The 22,589-nt window shown below is 44.3% G+C and overlaps 1 protein-coding gene across 2 annotated transcripts in view; it reads right to left on the reverse strand.

The window, feature by feature from the left end:
- Positions 1-8,972: 8,972 nt before the first annotated feature.
- GRM2 (glutamate metabotropic receptor 2) overlaps positions 8,973-22,589 on the reverse strand; it is a 71,961-nt gene continuing 58,344 nt past the window's right edge. For both annotated transcript variants that reach the window (XM_077451496.1, XM_077451497.1), the window contains exon 6: positions 8,973-13,193. In XM_077451496.1, the coding sequence (XP_077307622.1) occupies positions 13,120-13,193 (74 nt within the window). In that variant the 3' untranslated portion in view covers positions 8,973-13,119. The remainder of the gene's footprint in view (positions 13,194-22,589) is intronic.

Here is a 22,589-nt window from a genome sequence, read left to right on the forward strand (position 1 = left end):
TGTTAGAACGCATATGGCGGCGTCACCCATGCGCACTACAGCAGGTAGAAAAATGTGATGGGTACCCGAATGTGATGCGACACCATCTGAACCAAATACGTTTATCTTGGTCTCATCAGACCACAGGACATGGTTCCAGTAATCCATCTCCTTAGTCTGCTTGTCTTCAGCAAACTGTTTGTGGTCTTTCTTGTGCATCATCTTTAGAAGAGGCTTCCTTCTGGGATGACAGCCATGCAGACCAATTTGATGCAGTGTGCGGCGTATGGTCTGAGCACTGACAGGCTGACCCCCCACCCCTACAACCTCTGCAGCAATGCTGGCAGCACTCATACGTCTATTTCCCAAAGACAACCTCTGGATATGACGCTGAGCACGTGACCTCAACTTCTTTGGTGGACCATGGTGAGGCCTGTTCTGAGGGGAACCTGTCCTGTTATACCGCTGTATGGTCTTGGCCACCGTGCTGCAGCTCAGTTTCAGGGCCTTGGCAATCTTCTTATAGCCTAGGCCAGTGATGGCGAACCTTGGCACTCCTGATGTTTTGAAACTACATTTCCCATGATGCTCCACTACACTGCAGAGTGCATGAGCATCATGGGAAATGTAGTTCCAAAACATCTGGGGTGCCAAGGTTCGCCATCACTGGCCTAGGCCCTAGGCCATCTTTATGTAGAGCAACAATTCTTTTTTTTTTTTTTTTTTTTTGTCAGATCCTCTGAGTTCTTTGCCATGAGGTGACATGTTGAACTTCCAGTGACCAGTATGAGAGAGTGAGAGCGATAACACCAAATTTAACACACCTGCTCCCCATTCACACCTGAGAGCTTGTAACACTAATGAGTCACATGACACCGGGGGAGGGAAAATGGCTAATTGGGCCCAATTTGGACGTTTTCACTTAGGGGTGTACTGACTTTTGTTGCCAACAGTTTAGACATTAATGGCTGTGTGTTGAGTTATTTTGAGGGGACAGGAAATTTACACTGTTATACAAGCTGTACACTCACTACTTTACATTGTAGACAAGTGTCATTTCTTAATAGTTTCATAGTTAGTAAGGTTGAATAAAGACACCAGTCCAACCTGAGTGAGTGTCTACAATTGTCCCTATCCCTGTACATTGCACACTCACATCAGTCCCTACCCTCAAGCAGCCCACTATCCAAGGTCCCAATTCATATACTAGGGGCCAATTTTGGACTGAAGCCAATTAACCTACCTGCATGTCTTTGGATTGTGGGAGGAAACCGGAGTACCCGGAGGAAACCCACACAGGCACAGGGAGAACATGCAGACTCCAGGCAGGTAGTGTCGTGGTTGGGATTTGAACCAGCGACCCTTCTTACTGCTAGGCGAGAGTACTAACCACTACACCACTGTAGTGACACCACTTCAGTGTTGTCACATGAAAAGATAGAAGAAAAGAGTTACAAAAATGTGAGGGGTGTACTTACTTTTGTGAGACACTGTGTGTGTGTGTGTGTGTGTATATATATATATATATATATATATATATATATATAATATATATAAAATAATTATCTATATTAAGCTGCCATTGCATGTTTACCTTTCAAGACCCATGAGTGCCACTCGCATATCATTTATTTAAAAAAATATATGTAACTCTGAACTGGTAACCAGTAGTATTGTTAACAGCCTTTCCCATGACACTCAGCACTGGTCTCAGGTCCCTCCTGTGTCCACTGATCATCCTTGAGATGTTTCTACAATGTGGTAAATTTGGTTGATAAGGCACACACCTGTCTATAGAAGGTCCCACAGGTAACAGTGCATGTCAGAGCACAAACCAAGCCATGAAGTCCAAGGAATTGCCTGTAGACCTCGGAGACAGGATTGTATGGAGGCACAGATCGGGGGAAGGGTGCAGAAACATTTCTGAAGCATTGAAGGTCCCAGTAAGCACAGTGGCCTCCATCATCTGTAAATGGAAGACATTTGCAACCACCAGGACTCTTCCTAGAGGGGGCCGCCCGGCCAAACTGAGCCATCGGGGGAGAAGGGCCTTAGTCATGGAGGTGACCAAGAACCCCGATGGTCACTCTCTGACAGAGCTCCAGCATTTCTCTGTGGAGAGAGGAGAACCTTCCAGAAGAACAACCATCTCTGCAGTACTCCACCAATCAGACCTGTATGGTAGAGGGGCCAGACAGAAGCCACTCCTCAGTATAAGACACATGACAGCCCGCCTGGAGTTTGCCAAAAGGCACCTGAAGGACTCTCAGACCATGAGAAACAAAATTCTCTGCTCTGATGAAACAAAGATTGAACTCTTTGGCCTGAATGGCAAGCGTCATGTCTGGAGAAAACCAGGCATTGCTTCACGTGGCCAATGCCATCCCTACAGTGAAGCATGGTGGTGGCAGCATCATGCCGTGGGAATGTTTTTCAGTGGCAGGAATTGGAAGACTAGTCAGGGTTGAGGCAAAGATGAATGTAGCAATGTACAGAGACATCCTTGATGAAAACCTGCTCTACAGCGCTCTGGACCTCAGACTGGGGTGAAGGTTCATCGTCCAACAGGACAAGGACCCTAAGCCCACAGCTAAGATAACAAAGGAGTGGCTACGGGACAACTCTGTGAATGTCCTTGATTGGCCCAGCCAGAGCCCGGACTTGAACCCGGTTGAACATTTCTGGAGAGATCTGAAAATGGCTGTGCACCGACCCTCCCCCATCCAACCTGATGGAGCTTGAGAGGTCCTGCAAAGAAGAACGGGAGAAACTGCCCAAAAATAGGAGTTCTGAGCTTGTAGCATCATACTCACCAAGACTTGAGGCTGTAAATGGTGCCAAAGGGGCTTCACCAAAGTACTGCGCAAAGTACTCATGGACATGGAATGTTTTTTTTTGTTTTTTACTTTTAATAAATTTGCGAAGATTTCAAACTCCTTTCACGTTGTAATTATGGGGAATTGTTTGTAGGAATTTTGAGGAAAATAATGAATTTAATCCATTTTGGAATAAGGCTGTAACATAACATAAAATGTGGAAAAAGTGAAGCGCTGTTAATACTTTCCGGAAGCACTGTATGCATTGAAAAGCTAAATGTATGAGCGGCGGGAATGCGGCTTACGGAGGTCTTTTGTTCCCGGGGAGAGAGCCAGTGACTAATGGACCCGCTAAGTCCCTCTGATAATACGGAAGATGGGAACACAAAGACTTGGAGATAATTCCGCTCGCAGCGGGAATGTGACCTGCAGCCAAAGAGTGAGCAGAGGGCGCCAGAAGCAACCATCGCCGCTCTGGGGGAGCTGCTGCCGCTGTGTGACCTACATCCAGCAAGGAACTAGAAGACGGATTCAGTTACCAGTTTCAGAGAGAGATCTTTTTGTTTTAAAAGCACAACCAGTTCATGTTTCCCCCTCCCCCCCCCCCCATGGTTCTCTCTGGTAGGACAAAGTCAAGAAGTAGATAAACCCAACATGTCTGTGAAGGATCACCTGTATGCAGGTGATGGGATATCTAGTAGTAGGTAGTCAGTGTCACTTCCTATTGGACCTGTTCCGTAATTGTTCAAGACATTCCTTGGACACTGTGCCATTTCTTCAGGCTGCCAGAAGATCATTAGGAACGATTTGTTATGGGCTCCAGGCGACCATCTTGGGGGGGGTGGCATCTCTTATTGGATGTCAAAAGCCTATAAGATGTTGGTAGACATCATTATATAGAAGATTCTGTGTCATTCAGTGCACCCACAGTATGAGAGTAGGTCTGGTAGATCAAGGCCAGAGTCTTGGTCTTGTCAAAGAGTAGATAAACCCAACATGTCTGTGAAGGATGTCCTGTATCCAGGTGATGGGGTATCTAGTAGCAGGGGGGTCACTTACAACTGGACTTGTTCCGTAAGGTTGAAGATATTCTGTAGCTTCTCCAAGTCACTTGTTGAGTTCTAATGAGTATCAGAAAGATGCCCCAACATTTATATCCACATGGGTCACCTCAACACCTTCAATCACCATGGAATGTGTCAAGGCAGATGTTGATTGTCCAAGAACAGGATGGGGGGTAAAAGTGGTGGAACCACCCTGTTCTCGTTACATCATCTCATCCTTGGCGCCCAACATAGGAGGGGAACTTCTGCAGGTCAAAGACAATATCCCCAATGCATAGATTCCAGAAAATGGTTGACGTGTGAGTGGGTGATGTAGTGACCACCAGCTGGAAACCGGAAGGACTTCAAGGCAAGAAATATGTCACCGGCACACCAGGGAGCTCCATAAAAGTGTCCAGCCATCTTCTCCTGTGATGTGATCACTCAATAAAGCGTTGGCCCTTTTATAGAGTTCCCTCGTGTGCTGGTGACATATTTCTTGCCTTCTACAGGTCAAGACTTGGTTTTCCTACAACTTAAGCAAAAACAAAGTTTCTTGAGGAAAGCAAGGTGCATATTTTGGACAGAGGGGACAACTGGTTGGAGAAAGGTGTGAAAGAGACCATCAAAGTGGAAAAATCATCCATGAACCTGGGTGGGGGGCTTTCTATACGATCTATCTTCCACATACAATATAATTCCATTATAATATCTCTACCCCAGAGTGGGCAGGTGTTGTGCTGTAGTCTGTCCACTGACCTGAAGATGACACTGTGCCATTTCTCCAGGCTGCCAGGAGACCATTAGGACTAATTTGTCCCCAGTTATGGGCTGCAGGTGACCATCTTGGGGAGGATGGCATCTTTTATTGGATGTCAAAAGCCTATAAGATGTGGGTAGACATCATTATATAGCAGATTCTGTATCATTCAGTGCACCCACAGTATGGAAGTAGGTCAGGCACATGGTTCTCGCTGGTAGGTCAATGTCAGAGTAAATGAACCCAACATTTCTGTGAAGGATCTCCTGTGTGCAGGTGATGATATATTTAGTAGGTGGTCACTTCCAACTGGATGTGTTTTGTAATGTTGAAGACATTGCAGAGCTTCTGGAAGCTACTTGTTGAGCTCTGAGTGTCAGGAAGACACCCCGACATCTATATCCATGTGGGTAGCCCCAACATCTTCATCCAATCACTTATTGAATGTGTCAAGGCAGGATGCAAGGCGTGAAAGTGATGGAACCACCCTGTTCTAGTTACATCATCTCATCCTTGGTGCCAAATATGGGAGGGGTATTTCTATAGGTCAAGGCTTGGTTTTACTACAACCTTAGCAAAAAGATGTTCTTTTGAGGAAAGTGCGATGCATATTTTGGACCGAGAGGACAACTGGTTGGTTAAAGGCATGAAAGAATCCATCCAAGTCAAACTGGAACAATCATTCCTGGACATAGGTGGTGGCTTTCCATGCCATCTGCCTTCTACAGTACATACAGTAAAACATGAGTAGATATGAAAGAGCGCCCGATAACAGATGGTCCTCTCTTTATATGGTATCATTTAGAACTTTATTGAATGTGAAAAAGGTTACAATTGGAGCCAACGCGTTTCAGAGGAACAGCCTCCTCCTTCTTCAAGACTGTTGATATGACACTTTGAGGAGTGGTCAGGCTTCAATGGAAGATGATTGAAATGGGAGATAATTGAATGCTGTCGGCAGAACTTGCGAAGTGCTGGCGTGTTTTGGATGCAAGGTCAAGTGTCATATCAACAGCACTGAAGAAAGAGGAGGCTGTTACCTTGAAATGCGTTGGTTTCATCTGTAACCTTTATCATCTACAGTAAAATTCTATATTAAACCATCAAGAGGGAGGATCATTTGATACCGGGCACTTTTTCATGCTCACTCAAGTTATGCCAGCTGAAACGGTGTCTCAGATCAGTAGTAGCCCCAAGATCTCAACTGAGTACACTACCATTTCCTACACTTGGGAGATGAATTCCCCAAAATAGACTCCCGCCTCATTCATCGTTTCATTATCCACCAACAACCTATTGATTGGTTCACCAGGCCAGCGCAGTCTTCTACGCACCCCAGTGTAGGGAGGTGTTGGGCTTCAGTCTGTCCACTGTCCTGAAGGTGGCTCTTCAAGCCTCCCGTTAGGACTAATTTATCCCGTGTCATGGGCTCCAGGTGACCATCTTGGGGAGGAGGAATGCAATCTCTTATTGGAAGGCAAAATCCCATGAGATTTGGGTAGCCACCTTGACACAGAAGTATTTATATACCCTGTTTCCCTGAAAATAAGACCTAGCGTGATTGTCAGTGATGACTGTAATATAAGCCCTCCCCCCCCAAATAAGCCCTACCCTGTTTCCCCTGAAAATAAGCCTTACCCTGAAAAGAAGACCTACAAGGACTTTAAATAGGGCTTATTTGGAGGGTAGGGCTTATATTGCAGCCATCATCGACAATCACGCTAGGTCTTATTTTCGGGAAAACCGGGTAGCAGATTCTGCATCATTCAGAGCACCTACAGTGTGGGAGTAGGTCGGGCACCAAGACTGCTTGTTGGGGAGGAGCGTTTTTCCTTACAGGCGCTCTTTTCTGCCGTCTTCATAGAACTGTCTCCCGCGGCATCCGGACCATCTGCAGGGACTCTGAGGATCACAGGGGGACCCAGTAATCTTATATAGTTACATAGTCAGGTTGAAAAAAGACACACAAAAAAAAATAATATCATACAATCCCCTATCCACAATTCTATACCCACAGTTGATCCAGAGGAAGGCAAAAAAACCCAGCAGAGCCATGATCCAATTTGCTAAAGCAGGGGAAAAAATTCCTTCCTGATCCCCCGAGAGGCAATCGGATTTTCCCCGGATCAACTTTACCTATAAATGTCAGTACCCAATTATATTCTGTACACTTAGGAAATAATCCAGGACTTTCTTAAAGCAATCCACTGAGCTGGCCAGATCCACCTCTGCAGGGAGTCTATTCCACATTTTCACAGCTCTTACTGTGAAGAAACCTTTCCGTATTTGGAGATAAAATCTCTTTTCATCTAGATATCTTCCAGATTTCCTCTAGATATCTTCTCCAAGGGAAGTGCTCCTCAGGCATTCTATGGTCTGTAAAGCCCCATACACACTATCAGATTATCTGCTGAGTTTTTCCCTTCAGATTTACCAAAACCATGTAGTAGAAGGGTCCTCATATTATATGGTTTTGGTAAATCTGAAGGAAAAACTCAGCAGATAATCTGATAGTGTGTATGGGGCTTAAGTTCCTGTTTTATCGCCATTGGAGAAGTGTTGACCCCCCTTCCTCCTTGGGTACAATGGTCGGGCTTCTAAATACGCTAGTGAGCAGATGCTGAGGCATGTGAATAAAAGGATTAACACCTATGCAGACTTCAGAGGATAGGATTCTAGAATTCGAACATGGCTGTTCCACAACTTCTACTCATCCTATCATGTTCTTGGACAATCAACATCTCTCGTGACACATTCAATGGTGATTGGATGAAGGTGTCTGTGAGAAAAGTTGGGGGATGTTCCCCACACTCATTAGAACTGAAGAAGTGTCTTAGCCCTTGTACACACGGGTCGGACATTCCGACAACCAAATCCGTCGGATTTTGTCCGAAACTGTTGCATACACACGGCCGGACAAAGTTGTCGGAAAATCCGATCGTTCAGAACGTGATGACGTAATTTCGTTACGATGGGACTACGTTCAGGCTAGTAGCCAATAGCTTTGGTGTAGGAATTTGATCTGAGCATGCGTGGCACTTTGTCCGATCGGAATTCTCTACACATGATCGGAGTATGTCCGATCGGAGCATTTTGTCTGAAAATTTTACCGGCAAGTTGGAAAACGTGGTCCGTCTCGGATACTATTCCGACGGAAACAGTCCGATGAAGACCACACACAGTCAGAATATTCCGACAAAACGGTCCGATCGGACACATTCCGTCGGAAATCTCCGGCCGTGTGTACAAGGGCTTAGAGAAGCTAGGGGACGTCTTCTTCACCATTACAGAACAAGTCCACCATTTTTTTACTGTCCCTCAAAGTGATCCCTTCATACAGCGGCAGGAAAGTCCTTGAAAACACCGACCCCCTCAAACTACAAACAGATATTTTATTTTACATAATACTGATATGAACAGCTTGTACCGTACAAAGCGAAAAAGTGCTTCCAAAACGTAAATTGTTGATTAAAGAGAACCCTGTCTGTAGGAACGACGGAACACGGCAGCTTTGGCGTGACACCATATAACAATATATTCTGACTTTATCAGTAGATGTCCCATATTTCTGCTGATGTCTGCATGAGTCTCTGCAAAAATTTAGTGCAACAAAGAAAAAGAGGAGATTTTTTGATACATTTGCACGTTAATAATTCTTTTCTGTTCCTGGAATGGTCGATAACCCCCCCCCCCTAGTCCTGGGTACCGCCCGCCACCCTATATACATTAAATTGTCACATGTCACCTTGCCTTTACATGCACATGAACTTTAACCACTTAAGGACCGAGCTTCTTTTTGACACTTGTTGTTTACAAGTTAAAATCAGTTGTTGTATATATATATATATATATATAATACATATATATATATATATATATATATATATATATATATATATATATATATATATATATATATATATAATACATATATTTTATATATATATATATATATATATATATATATATATGTATTATATATATAGATATATATTATATATATTAATATAATATATATATATATATATATATATATATATATATATATATAATATATGTATTATATATATATATATATATATATATAATATATGTATTAATATATATATATATATATATATATATTAATATATATATATATATATATATATTATATATATATTAATATATATATATATATATATATATAATATATATATATATATATATATATTATATATATATATATATTAATATATATATATATATATATATATAATATATATATATATATATATATATATATATATATATATATTATATATATATATATATATATATATAATATATATATTATATATATATATATATATAATATATATAATATATGTGTAATATATATATTTTTTTTTTTCAGACACCATAGAGAATAAAACGGCAGTCAGTGTAATACTTTATGTCACACCCTATTTGTGTTTTTGACTTAAATATAAGACAACAGTTGAGTTAGCCCAATTTCCTTTTTATATTGTGAAAGATAATGTTGCACCGAGTAAATTGATACCCAACATGTGACGCTTCAAAATTTTTACAGGTTACCAGTTTTGAGTTACAGAGGAGGTCCTGTAGTAGAATTATTGCTCTCGCTCTGACGATCGCGGCGATACCTCACATGTGCGGTTTGAACACCGTTTTCATATGCGGGTGTGACTTACGTATGCTTTCGCTTCTGCACACGAGCTCAGCGGGACGGGGCACTTTAAAAAAAAAATGTTTTCTTATTTATTTAACTTTTTTTTTTTTACACTGTCTTTTTATAAAAACATTTTTTGTGTCACTTTTATTCCTATTATAAGGAATATAAACGTCCCTTGTAATAGAAAAAAAAAGCATGACAAGACCTCTTAAATATGAGATCTGGGGGGTCAAAAAGACCTCACATCTTATATTTACACTAAAATGTAATAAAAAAAAAACAATTTCCCCTTTAAGACCATTGGGCGGAAGTGACGTTTGACGTTTCTTCCGATATCCAATGTTATGGAGCCGAGTGGCCATCATTCCCTCACTCCAGGCCTGTCAGGGGGAAGGACGCGATCGTCTCCGCCACTACCGACACTGAAAAGGTCTGTCTCGCAGTCTCTGCTCTAATTCATCCAAAAGGTGTTCTATTGGGTTGAGGTCAGGATTCTGTGCAGGCCAGTTGAGTTCCTCCACCCCAAACTCGCTCATCCATGTTTTTATGGACCTTGCTTTGTGCACTGGTCCAAATCATTTGGTGGAGGGGGGATTATGGTGTGGGGGGTTGTTTTTCAGGGGTTGGGCTTGGCCCCTTAGCTCCAGTAAGGGGAACTCATAAGGTGTCAGCATACCAAGACATTTTGGACAATTTCATGCTCCCAACTTTGTGGGAACAGTTTGGGGACGGCCCCTTCCTGTTCCAACATGACTGCCCACCAGTGCACAAAGCAAGGCCCATAAAAACATGGATGAGCGAGTTTGGGGTGGAGGAACTTGACTGGCCTGCACAGAGTCCTGACCTCAACTTGATAGAACACCTTTGGGAAGAATTAGAGACTCTGAGCCAGGCCTTTTCATCCAACATCAGTGCCTGACCTCACAAATGCACTTCTGGAAGAATGGTCAGACTTTCCCATAGACACACTCCTAAACCTTAAGGACGGCCTTCCCAGAAGAGTTGAAGCTGTTATAGCTGCAAAGGGTGGGCCAACTCAATATTGAACCCCACGGACTAAGACTGGGATGTCATTAAAGTTCATGTGCGTGTAAAGACTGGTGTCCCAATACTTTTGAAAATATAATGTACTTCAGATTGGGGTTAAAATTACGGTAACTCCCATACCCAACCCATATGACCATGGGGCAGACGAGCAGCCCACCAGGAAACTGGCTGTTACTTTTTGTGCAATACTTGGTGGAAAAGTCTACAATCAATTTCTATACGTTACTCCCCCCATCTGTCAGGATCAAGATCGTTTTTGTGCTTCTAAGTTTAAGGACTTTTGGATCCTGCAGATAAAGGTCCACCTAGATTGTCCCTATTGTTGGACATGAGATCTGTCCAGTTGAGGTTCCACCACCAGGCCTGAGATGGAAATTCGACCATGAGATCTGTCCAGTTGAGGTCCCACCACCAGGCCTGAGATGGAAATTTGACCATGAGATCTGTCCAGTTGAGGCCCCACCAGCAGGCCAGAGATAGACATTTTGCCATGAGATCAATCTAGTTGAGGTCCCACTACCAAGCTTGAGATGGAAGCTTGATCATGAGATCCGTCTAGTTAAGGTCTCACCAGCGGCCTAAGATGGAAGTTTGGATAGGGGATTTGTCCATTTGAGGTCCCACCTCCAGGCCAGAGATGGATATTTGGCCTTGAGATCTGTCCAGTTGAGGTCCCACCACCAAGCCCAAGATGGAAGCTTGACATGAGATCTGTCCAGTTGATGACTCACCACGAGGCCTAAGATGGGAGTTTGGACAAGGGATCTGTCCATTTCCACCAGGCCTGATATTGACATTTGGCCATAAGATCTGTCAAGTTGATATCAACAAGCTCAAAATGGAAGTTTGGCCATGAGATCTGCCCAGTTAAAGTCCCACCACCAGTCCTGAGATGGAAATTTGACCATGAGATCTGTTCAGTCAAGGTCCCACCACCAGGCCTGAGATGGAAATTCGACCATGAGATCTGTCCAGTTGAGGTCCCACCACCAGGCCTGAAATGGAAATTTGACCATGAGATCTGTCCAGTTGAGGCCCCACCAGCAGGCCAGAGATAGACATTTTGCCATGATATCAATCTAGTTGAGGTCCCACTACCAAGCTTGAGATGGAAGCTTGATCATGAGATCCGTCTAGTTAAGGTCTCACCAGCGGCCTAAGATGGAAGTTTGGATAGGGGATTTGTCCATTTGAGGTCCCACCTCCAGGCCAGAGATGGATATTTGGCCTTGAGATCTGTCCAGTTGAGGTCCCACCACCAAGCCCAAGATGGTAGCTTGACATGAGATCTGTCCAGTTGACTCACCACGAGGCCTAAGATGGGAGTTTGGACAAGGGATCTGTCCATTTCCACCAGGCCTGATATTGACATTTGGCCATAAGATCTGTCAAGTTGATATCAACAAGCTCAAAATGGAAGTTTGGCCATGAGATCTGCCCAGTTAAAGTCCCACCACCAGTCCTGAGATGGAAATTTGACCATGAGATCTGTTCAGTCAAGGTCCCACCACCAGGCCTGAGATGGAAATTCGACCATGAGATCTGTCCAGTTGAGGTCCCACCACCAGGCCTGAAATGGAAATTTGACCATGAGATCTGTCCAGTTGAGGCCCCACCAGCAGGCCAGAGATAGACATTTTGCCATGAGATCAATCTAGTTGAGGTCCCACTACCAAGCTTGAGATGGAAGCTTGATCATGAGATCCGTCTAGTTAAGGTCTCACCAGCGGCCTAAGATGGAAGTTTGGATAGGGGATTTGTCCATTTGAGGTCCCACCTCCAGGCCAGAGATGGATATTTGGCCTTGAGATCTGTCCAGTTGAGGTCCCACCACCAAGCCCAAGATGGAAGCTTGACATGAGATCTGTCCAGTTGATGACTCACCACGAGGCCTAAGATGGGAGTTTGGACAAGGGATCCGTCCATTTCCACCAGGCCTGATATTGACATTTGGCCATAAGATCTGTAAAGTTGATATCAACAAGCTCAAAATGGAAGTTTGGCCATGAGATCTGCCCAGTTAAAGTCCCACCACCAGTCCTGAGATGGAAATTTGACCATGAGATCTGTTCAGTCAAGGTACCACCACCAGGCCTGAGATGGAAGTTTGACCATGAGATCTGTTCAGTCAAGGTACCACCACCAGGCCTGACATGAGCTATTGCCCATAAGATCTGTCAAGTTGATATTCGACCAGCAAGCTCATTATGGAAGTTTGGCCATGAGATCTGTCCAGTTAAAGTCCCACCACCAGACCTGAGATGGAAATTTGACTATCAGATCCGTTCAGTCAAGGTACCACCACCAGGCCTGGCATGAGCTATTGCCCATAAGATCTGTCAAGTTGCTATCCCACCTGAAAGCTCAACATGGAAGTTTGGTCATGAAATCTGCCGTGGTACCACCACCAGGCCTGAAATGGAAGTTTGCCCATGAGCTCTGTCCAGTTGAGGTCCCACCACCAAGCGGATGATTGCTTTGGGCCTTTAAACACCACATAAGATCTCTCCCGTCTCATGTGTCCTTCCAATTTGCACCATAAATAAAATAGCAGTAATTTCAGGACACCCTGGACCGAGTCATTCGTGGCATAAACAATCGCCATAACAAGATGACCAGGGAAAGACGGATACTTTGCAACACCATTAGACTCGGCAAAAAAATATTTTGGCTTTGGGTAATTTCATCAGGAGTTGATACTTGAAATCCCCGTCTGGTCCAGCATCTCCGGAGCCATCTTGTTAAGGAGTATCTTCTACAGCTGAGTTGTTATCGCTGCATCTTGGCCCCCTGCTCTTGTCACAGGGACGATGTAGTGGAGTCCACCACCTCTCGACCATTGCACACGGTGGGAACGTACTGCACGGTGGAACCTGCACAGGTAAAGAAATGGAACACAATTCATTTTAGAGACATTTAGGGTGGAGCTAAATGCTGTCCAAACCCACCTGATAAGTTCAGGGGCAGACTGATAACTCATGGGGCCCCCAGGCAACAGGAGATTATAGGGGGGCCCCCCGGGCAATAGAAGATTATGGGGCCCCTGGGCAATAGGAGATTATAGGGGGGGCCCCGGGCAAGAGAAGATTATGGGGCCCCTCGGCAATAGGAGATTATAGGGGGGCCCCGGGCAATAGAAGATTATGTGGCCCCTGGGCAATAGGAGATTATATGGGGGCCCCAGGCAATAGGAGATTATAGGGGGCCCTCGGGCAATAGGAGATTATAGGGGGGCCCCGGGCAATAGGAGATTATAGGGGGCACCCCGGGCAATAGAAGATTATGGGGCCCCTGGGCAATAGGAGATTATAGGGGGGCCCCAGGCAATAGGAGATTATGGGGGCCCCCGCACAGTATACACACACAGAATACACATACACACACTGAAAAGGTACTGGAGAGGCGGGGCAGCTATAATCTTTAATTAAAAAAAAAAACACAGATTTTTACATACTGTCCCTGGTTTTATTGAGGCTGGCAACTCTGATGGGGCCCTTGTGCCCGAATGGTCAGTCCGCCCCTGGGTAAGTCCTACCTCCCTATTGTTCTGACAATCCCCACATGCAGGGCGGCACAGTGGTGTAGTGGTTAGCACTCTCGCCTAGCAGTAAAAAGGGTCACTGGTTCGAATCCCAACCACGACACTACCTGCCTGGAGTTTGCATGTTCTCCCTGTGCCTGCGTGGGTTTCCTCCGGGTACTCCGGTTTCCTCCCACACTCCAAAGACATGCAAGTAGGTTACTTGGCTTCTGTCAAAAAATTGGCCCTAATATAGAAATGGGAACCTTGGATTGTGGGCTCCTTGAGGGTGGGGACTGATGTGATTTGCAATGTACAGGGATAGGGACAATTGTAGATACTCACTCAGGTTGAACTGGATGGACTGGTGTCTTTATTCAGCCTTTGTAACTGTTTCATTTTTTGTGGTTTTCTGTGGTCTTGTGACCCCCAAGCCTCCTCCTAAACCAGCTTTTTCTCTGCAGCTGGAGGGCTTGAACTCAAGGCCCGCTTGCCGAAACCTGGCCCTCCAGACTATTGCGTGTGGCCCTCACACCTCTCCTGCAGCTGCGGCACCCTCCTCGTACCTTGCCTAAGCAGTTGGCAGTAGAGAGGTGGGTGTGAAGTAGCATCTGATGGGTGTGAACCAGGGGCCGGTGGGCATGAACTATCTAACGACGTCTAGAGAGATCTGGACATGTGGCCTGATGACATCACTTGTGGAGGAGATTCCGAGATGAGGCTCAGGGGGCCGACAACGCTGCTGCAAATTCAGCAGCGTTGTCAGCTCTCCACACCACACACAGACTACAAAGCGCCACCCGCAGGATCAACAGGTAACTACTAAACCAAAATAAAAAATTAAGTTTATGGATTAGCTATTTAAAGTAGCATTTGTAGTAAAAAAATAAAAAATAAAATAAACCTGGAGTTCCACTTTAATAACATTTTAGGCATTTTTTTGGATCTATATGAAAGTGATCCAATCGAATTTGAATAATCATGTTCATGTGACTTTGCATAATGGGAACAAACTGCAATGTCCAGATGTGTATCCCACCACACAGACTCAAGGCTGTAATTGCTGCCAAAGGTGTATCTCCAAAATATTGTGTTGAAAGGGAAGGGGAGGGGTATGTTTTTGAAATTTAATAAAAGGTTTGCTCAAGTGGAATAGTAGAGATGAGGGAAATTAGTTTTTATTCAATTGCTGCAGTTGGTCAACCTGCCTGATGCACATATGGCCACTAGAGGGAGTAATTAAAAAAAAAAAAAATTATAATATATATATATATATATATATATATATTTATATATATATATTTATTTATTATTATTATTATTTTTATATTATTATATTATTATATTATTTATATGGAATAGCAGAGATGAGGGAAATTTGTTTTTACTCAATTGCTGCAAACTGTTCAACATGCCTGATGCAGGCCACTAGAAAGAGTCATAAAAAATAATAATAATAAAAAAAAATGAAAACAAAAACAATTAAAAGTAATTACAATAAAAAGAAAAAAAAAAAAAAAATATATATATATATATATATATATATATATATATATATATATATAAATTAATATTTTTTATTATTATTATTTTTTTTTTATTTAAAAATGCAAAAGCTTAAGAAATCCTGTTCAGAGTTACAGTATTTTTTTTTTCTTTTTTTTACATTTACAGTAGACAGTATACTGTATATTTACTACAAAAAATCTACTATCTATGGGTACTGAACCTGAGAAAAAGCAGCCGTTGCATTCCCTGGTTCCAGCTCCACCCTCACCCTAAGCCCACTTCAACTCCACCCACTCACACTGAAGCATGAAAGAGAGGCTGTACTGCAAAGAATCATGGGACGTGAGGCTACAGCACCGCCAGGAAGTCCCATAGCCGAAATTGGCTGCATTATATTGCATAAACCCCAGACTCCATGTAAATTAAAGCGCAGAAACTTTCATTTTTTTATATATTCCTCAATAGTCACAAAGGATAAAAAATCCACTTTGCGTGCAACAAATGCCTTTGCAAACTCATATATTACCTGTGAAAGTGCAGAGGGCGGAGACAAGACCAGTCACCCAGCACAAAGAGAGAGAGCAGAGCTGTGGGAGGAGCCCATTAGGCTCCACCCACTACAGAAAACTACAGGAGAAGACCAGTCAGTCACCCTGCACAAGGAGAGAAGAGGGCAGAGCTGTGGGAGGTGCCCATCAGGCTCCACCTACTACAGAAACCCATGGGAAGGGGCGGAGACAAAAGCAGTCGCCCTGCACAAGGAGAGAGGGCAGAGCTGTGGGAGGTGCCCATCAGGCTCCACCCACTATAAAGAAATACAGGAAGGGGCGGAGACAATGCCAGTCACACTGCACAGGGAGAGCAGAGCTGTGGGAGGAGCCAGCAGACTCCACCTACTGCCGAAAACTACAGGAGGAGGCGGAGACAAGTGCAGTCGCCCTGCACAAGGAGAGAGAGCAGAGCTGTGGGAGGGGGCCCATCAGGCTCCACCCACTACAAAAAACTACAGGAAGGGGCGTAGACAAGACCGGTCCCCCTGCACAAGGAGAGAGAGCAGTAGTGGTCGGTCTTTATTACAGGACGTCTCACACCGGATTACTGCACAGATCTGGAAGAAATACAGAAAGATCACTGAGATTCAGGCATATAGATGATCAATGTCCAGTATTTAGATGATATCTCCTTCTCCCGGAGTTCGCCTTTAAATGGACTTTAGCACGGTCACAATGCTCATTGGCTGTCGGGATTTGCTTTTAATTAGCATCAATCACACCAAAAACAATGCGGCTGCCATAGCGGCGATGAATAGGCGATTTTTATACAGGTCGATCTTTTGTTTGCTGGACTTCTAATGGGAACTCACATGGGTTCTCCTGCATCGGAGATGCGTTGTGGCTTTAATGCGCCTGTAGGGGGTGGTATTAATGAGCGCTTTGTTAAGTCTCTTGTTAGCGGGAATGCGGAGTCTCTGCAGGTTAATGGGCAGCCAGCGGCTCCCGTGGGGACAAGAATTCAAATCTAGCCATTAAAAGTGTCCCTGGGGCATTGCAGGAGGGGGGATGGAGGAGATGACAATAGAGGAGGTGGCGGAGGGGGCACTCATATTGAATCTCTTCACATCCGAGCGTCTAATGGCGGGAGCGAATGCGAGCCCAGCTCTTGTGTTTGCCCACTGCACCATCTCTGTATAAAGAAGACCCTTCAGCCCCTCCTGGTCAGCAGTAATGTCATTTAAGGCAGGCATGGGTGGCCCCGTCTGAGCGCAACAGCTGACCTTATTAGTAGTGGAACTACAAATCCCAGAATTCCCAGCAGTAGAGGGATCCATTGCTGGATTCTCCTCTGGCTCTTCCCTTACCGGAGGTGCTGTCACCTTAACATGTTTCAGGCAGTGAAGGAGGATGCAGAGAATACTAGCCAGTGGTATGAATTCTCATCCTTACCCCATTGAGCACGGTGGAGGCAGGAAGGTGACACAGGAAGTTGCAGAACTGCAGGCTTGTGCAATGTTGTTACCATCTGGCTTTGCAGTGTGGCAGGGGTGTGTGCGAATCACAAGATCTTTTTGGATTGTACATTGAGCTGCCGAATCTGATAACCCAGGATACCTAAATCTACACTCCAGTATGTAGGATACCTTATTCTGGACCCTAGTAGGCAGAGATACCTCATTCTAAGCCATTGGAAGGCAGAGATACCTGATTATAGATCCTCAGTAGGCAGAGATACCTGATTATAGATCCTCAGTAGGCGTAGATACCTGATTATAGACCACGTTGAGTAAAGATACCTTATTCTGGATCTTAGTAGGCAAAGATGCCTGATTCTAGACCCCTAGTAGGTGTATATAATACCCAACTGTAGACCCCTGGTACCTGTAGACCCCTGATTCTAGATCCCCAGTAGGAAGTAGAAACCTGATTGTGGACCCCTAGTAAGTGTAGACACCTGATTGTAGACCCCAGTAAGTGGAAATACCTGATTCTAGACTATTGTGAGTATAGATATCTTAATCTAGACCCCCCAGTAGGTGGAGATATCTGATTGTAGACCTTGGTAGGTGAAGATACCTGATTCTAGATCCCTAGCGGTGGAGATATCTGATTCTAGACCGCAATGAGTGGAGATAACTCATTCTGGACCTCCGTAGGCTAGAATACCCTATACTAGGTCATAGTATCTGGGCATACCTGATTTTTAGCCCCAGTAGGCATGAATATTCCACTCTGGACCCCTACAGAAGAGAATACTTAATTATAGACCCCAACAGGTAGAGATGCCTAATTCTAAACCCCCAGAAGGCTGGGATACCTCATTCTAGACCTGTTAGCTGGTAGGAATTTCTCATTCTAATTCCCAGTACGTAAAGATACCATTCTAAATTTTAGCAAGTGCTGGTGCCTCAATCTAGACCACATTATGGGGGAATAACTCATTCTAGATCCCAGTAGGTGGGAATAGCTTATTCTAGATCCCATTGGTTCAGAATATCTCATTATAGACTTCAATAGTTGTGATATCAAGTTATAGACCATAGTTCTAGAACTCCAGTAGGCAGGGAGGGATACCTCATTCTAAATGCCAGTAGATGGGGATAACCCATTATAGACATCAGCAGTTGGGGACACCACACTCTAGACCAGTGATGGCAAACCTTGGCACCCCAGATGTTTTGGAACTACATTTCCCATGATGCTCATGCCCTCTGCAATGTAGTTGAGCATCGTGGGTAATGTAGTTCCAAAACATCTGGGGTGCCAAGGTTCGCCATCACTGCTCTAGACCCTAGTAGGTGGGAATACCTCATTCTAGACAGCAGGTGGCAATACCACGCTGTAGACCAAAGTAGGTGGTGATACCTCAGTGTAGACCCCAACAGAAAGTAAAACATTTTCTACACCCCGTTAGGCAAAGACATCTCTTTCCAAACCCCAGCAGCCTAAGTTCACCTTCTTTAGACCCCAGTTGGCATAGATAATTAGATTCAAAATCCTAGTAGGCAACAGCACTAAGGCCAAAATTCAGTAGGCGGGGATGCCTCATTCTAGACCCTAATAGGTACGACTACCTCATTCCAGACCTCAGTAAGAGGGATACCTAACTGTAAATACCAGAAGGAGGGGATACCGTACTTTGGACCCCCGTAGATTATAATACTTTATTCTAGGCCCCAGTAGATAGGGATATCTCATTGTAGACACCAGTAGGCATAGAACAATCCCTCATTCTAAAGTAAGTAGGCAGGCCCTGTTCTAGACCCCCTTTAGTGGGGAATAACTCATCAAGATCCCAGTAGGTATAAGTACCTCATTCCAGACCTTATTGTTTGAGGTTACCCCATTGTATACCTCAGTAGTTAGGACACCCAATTGAGACCCCCAGTAGGCACAGGTACCTCATTCTTGAGGAGCAGTACCTCATTTTAAAGCTCTGTAGGTGGGGACACCTATAGGTAGTAATCCTCATTCCAAATTCTATTAGGCATCAATACCTCATTCTAGGCCCCAATAGACAGCAATATATTTTTTCTAGACCTCATTTGGCATAGATACCTCATTCCAGACTCCAGTAGACAGGATTCCTTTACTCTAGACCCCAGTTGACCTTGTTAAGTCCCAGTAGGAGGGGATAACTCACTCTGGACACCATAAGGTGAGACTACTAACTTCTAGACAACAGTAGACAGGGATGTTTAATTCTGGACCCCAGGGATATCTAATTCTCGACCTCAGCAGATGGGGATATTTCAATCTAGACCCCAGTAGATGGGGATATTTCATTCTAGACCTCTAGATTCTAGACCCCAGTAGAAGGTGAACCCCGTTTCTAGACCCCAGTAGAAGGGGACATATCATTTCTAGACCCGAGTAGATGGGGATATATCATTCTAGACATTCTAGATGAGGATCACTCATTCAAGCAATTAGTAGGTGGGGTGCCTCATTCTGGAGCCAGGTAGTTGTGAATACCTTATTTTTGACCCCTGTACGCGGATATACGTTATAACCAGAGTATGAGAGGATTCCTCATTCTAGACCTCAGTAGGTAGAGACACCTCACTATAAGTTCCAGTAGGAGGTCATATCTCATTCTAGACCTCAGTAAGCAGAGATTCCTCTCTGTAAGTTCCAGTAGGAGGTGATATCTCATACTAGACTTCAGTAGGCAGAAACACCTCACTATATGTTCCAGTAGGAGGTGAGATCTCATTCTAGACCTCAGTAGGCAGAGGCACCTCACTATAAGTTCCAGTAGGAGGTGATATCTCATTCTAGAACTTAGTAAGTGTAGCGCTGACTCTCCTGTCTATTAATATATGTTAGCATGTTATAACAGAAGTCTATGGACATTTCTATGGCTTAGTGTTTGGCGCCATCTAGCGGCCAAACACTGAAAGTGAACTTAAATAACATTTGGCTTTCAAGCATTGAACTATTTACAGGAAGTGACTGTTAATTACATTGGAGAGTTGACCCTTTTACCCAGGATGCCGAGTGACCTACCCATGGACACCCTCTCTTGCATTGCATGCTGGGTAGGAGATAAACAGGACCCTGAGCGGCCATTTTAGGTCTCTGGGGAACGCATGGCCTTCCTGTGGGACTTGTGCAGAGGCCTCCCGGAGGAAGCGACTTATTGCCTGTGCGAAGCGCAACCCTGCATGATTGTGTGAGTGACCTGAAGTACCCGTGACTCAGAGACCGGATTGAGAGGATCCAGAGACACTCGTTTGAGCATCGGAAGATCAGGTCCACCTGTCGGGATGGGACGGAGTGATGGAGCCGGCTGACGCAGAGGCAAGCTGCAACTACCGGATCAAAGTTACCATACCAAAGTTCTGATCCAGTTGGTGAGCGGGTTGCTACGCACCGTTTTCTAAACCATTGCACCTAGTCAGACTTATATACAGGCCTCGCTGGGATACTTAGTCCCACAAAGGAGGAGTATAGCAACTGACGCTAGGCAGGCATAAGGTCTACTTACTATCACACTTCAAGCACTGTATTATATTTGTGGAAGCAACACTAGGATCATTCTTAATTCAACTTTAACTGCTTTAACCTTGGATTACAAATTTATATGGAGTTACCCTTGCTAGGGAAGATCCGAAGATAAAGACTGAGTACTTTAAGTGAGATCTTGAGAGCTCACGCATAGCTACAAAAGTAGGGGGAGCTCCCATATATATATATATATATATATATATATATATATATATATATATATATTTTTTTTTTTTTGTAACTGTCTTACCAGAGTTCATTGTCCTGTCAATCTATGTTGGATGACAGTACAATTGTTGTAATCACCTATTTACAAATATATATATAGTAAAATATACTTTAGTTAAGTACCTTGTTGTGTGGAGTATTGTTTTCTCTCAGCAGGTGGAGCCAGTGGATCCTGAGAGGACAATACAGGTATATTGTGATATATTATATTGTACTGTATTGTTTTGCACCACAGCTGTGTCAAGAGGACGGAGGCAAGTTAGTGGGGTTTGTTACTAGAGTGCAGGCCCAAAATCAAATCAGCCGCTCCTTCGGGAGTCAGTGCTACATAAGCATAGATTCCTCTCTGTAAGTGCCAGTAGGGGGTGATATCTCATACTAGACTTCAGTAAGCACAGATTCCTCTCTGTAAGTTCCATTAGGAGCTGCTATCTCATTCTAGACCCCAGGAGGTGGGAATATCCCAATGTAAATGCCAGTGGGGAGGGGTAGGTCTATCTCATTCTAGACCCCAGCAGGCAGAGATACCTCATTGTAGAATTCCAGAAGCCTGGAACACGGCATGGGGTTAAACTTTTAAAGTGAGCCTATGACAATAGTAATTTGGGAGCTGCCATTGCAGATATGGGTTTGGGGTCTAGTAGGCCCCAGAGCAGTGATATCGATCCTTCTCTACTTGGTGAGTCAACGGCCTGAAATGATTATGTGGTTACGGGGGGCTCTGCTTTTTTAAATTCACTGGCTGCATGCTTGTTTCAGATCAGGAACCTGGAGCCGCATACCTAAAAAAAAAAAAAAAGCCTCCAATATTTCTGGAGACGCAAGTTCACTGAAAACCCACCAAATCTCAGTTTCGCAGCGACGAGTCTACGAGTTCATTAACAGCGCCGATTCTACCTAGCGCCCCGGCATTCAGGGTGGCTGTGTAGAATTCCGCTTTGATATATGTCTTGTAGTTTGAACGATAAAGCTGTTGACAGCTCTGATCTGTCGCTCTCCCCGTCTTATTTTCTCTCAACTGCTGACACTATTTACAGATCTCCCAGAATCCCCCGGGGAAGGCCCAGCATTTTCCTCCTGATCGCATGAAATGACTCACAATTCCCCTTTCCTCTGCAGCAATTATTATGAGCAGCAAATGACATTCATCTCTGAGCTGAGCCCCCCCCCCCCCCCCCCGTCCCCACCGTTTGCCCCCCCATCCCTGGTGTCAGCGCCAGCCAACCGTCACTCGGCCTCTTACAAACACCGACTTTTATCCTCTGAAGCCAAACACACAGCGGCAAACATAGCTGCCAACATTTTAACGCCGTTTCCAGAGACACGTCAAAGCGGCTTGTTGGTGTCTCGGAGGACCACACATCACGAAAGTAACTGCCCGGCTCTTGTGACAGATTTATGAAAGTGGGAATGCTGCTCTTCATAAATGATTTCATTAGAAGGTCTGCAAATTTTAAATTAATTCAACATGCGAAGAGGGTCTTTAATCCACACTTGCTCGGTTTTTG

The sequence above is a fragment of the Lithobates pipiens genome, unplaced genomic scaffold (genome assembly GCF_037356315.1).
Source record: "Lithobates pipiens isolate NorthernLeopardFrog02 unplaced genomic scaffold, aLitPip1_a1.2 Scaffold_23, whole genome shotgun sequence".
Lineage (NCBI taxonomy): Eukaryota > Metazoa > Chordata > Amphibia > Anura > Ranidae > Lithobates > Lithobates pipiens.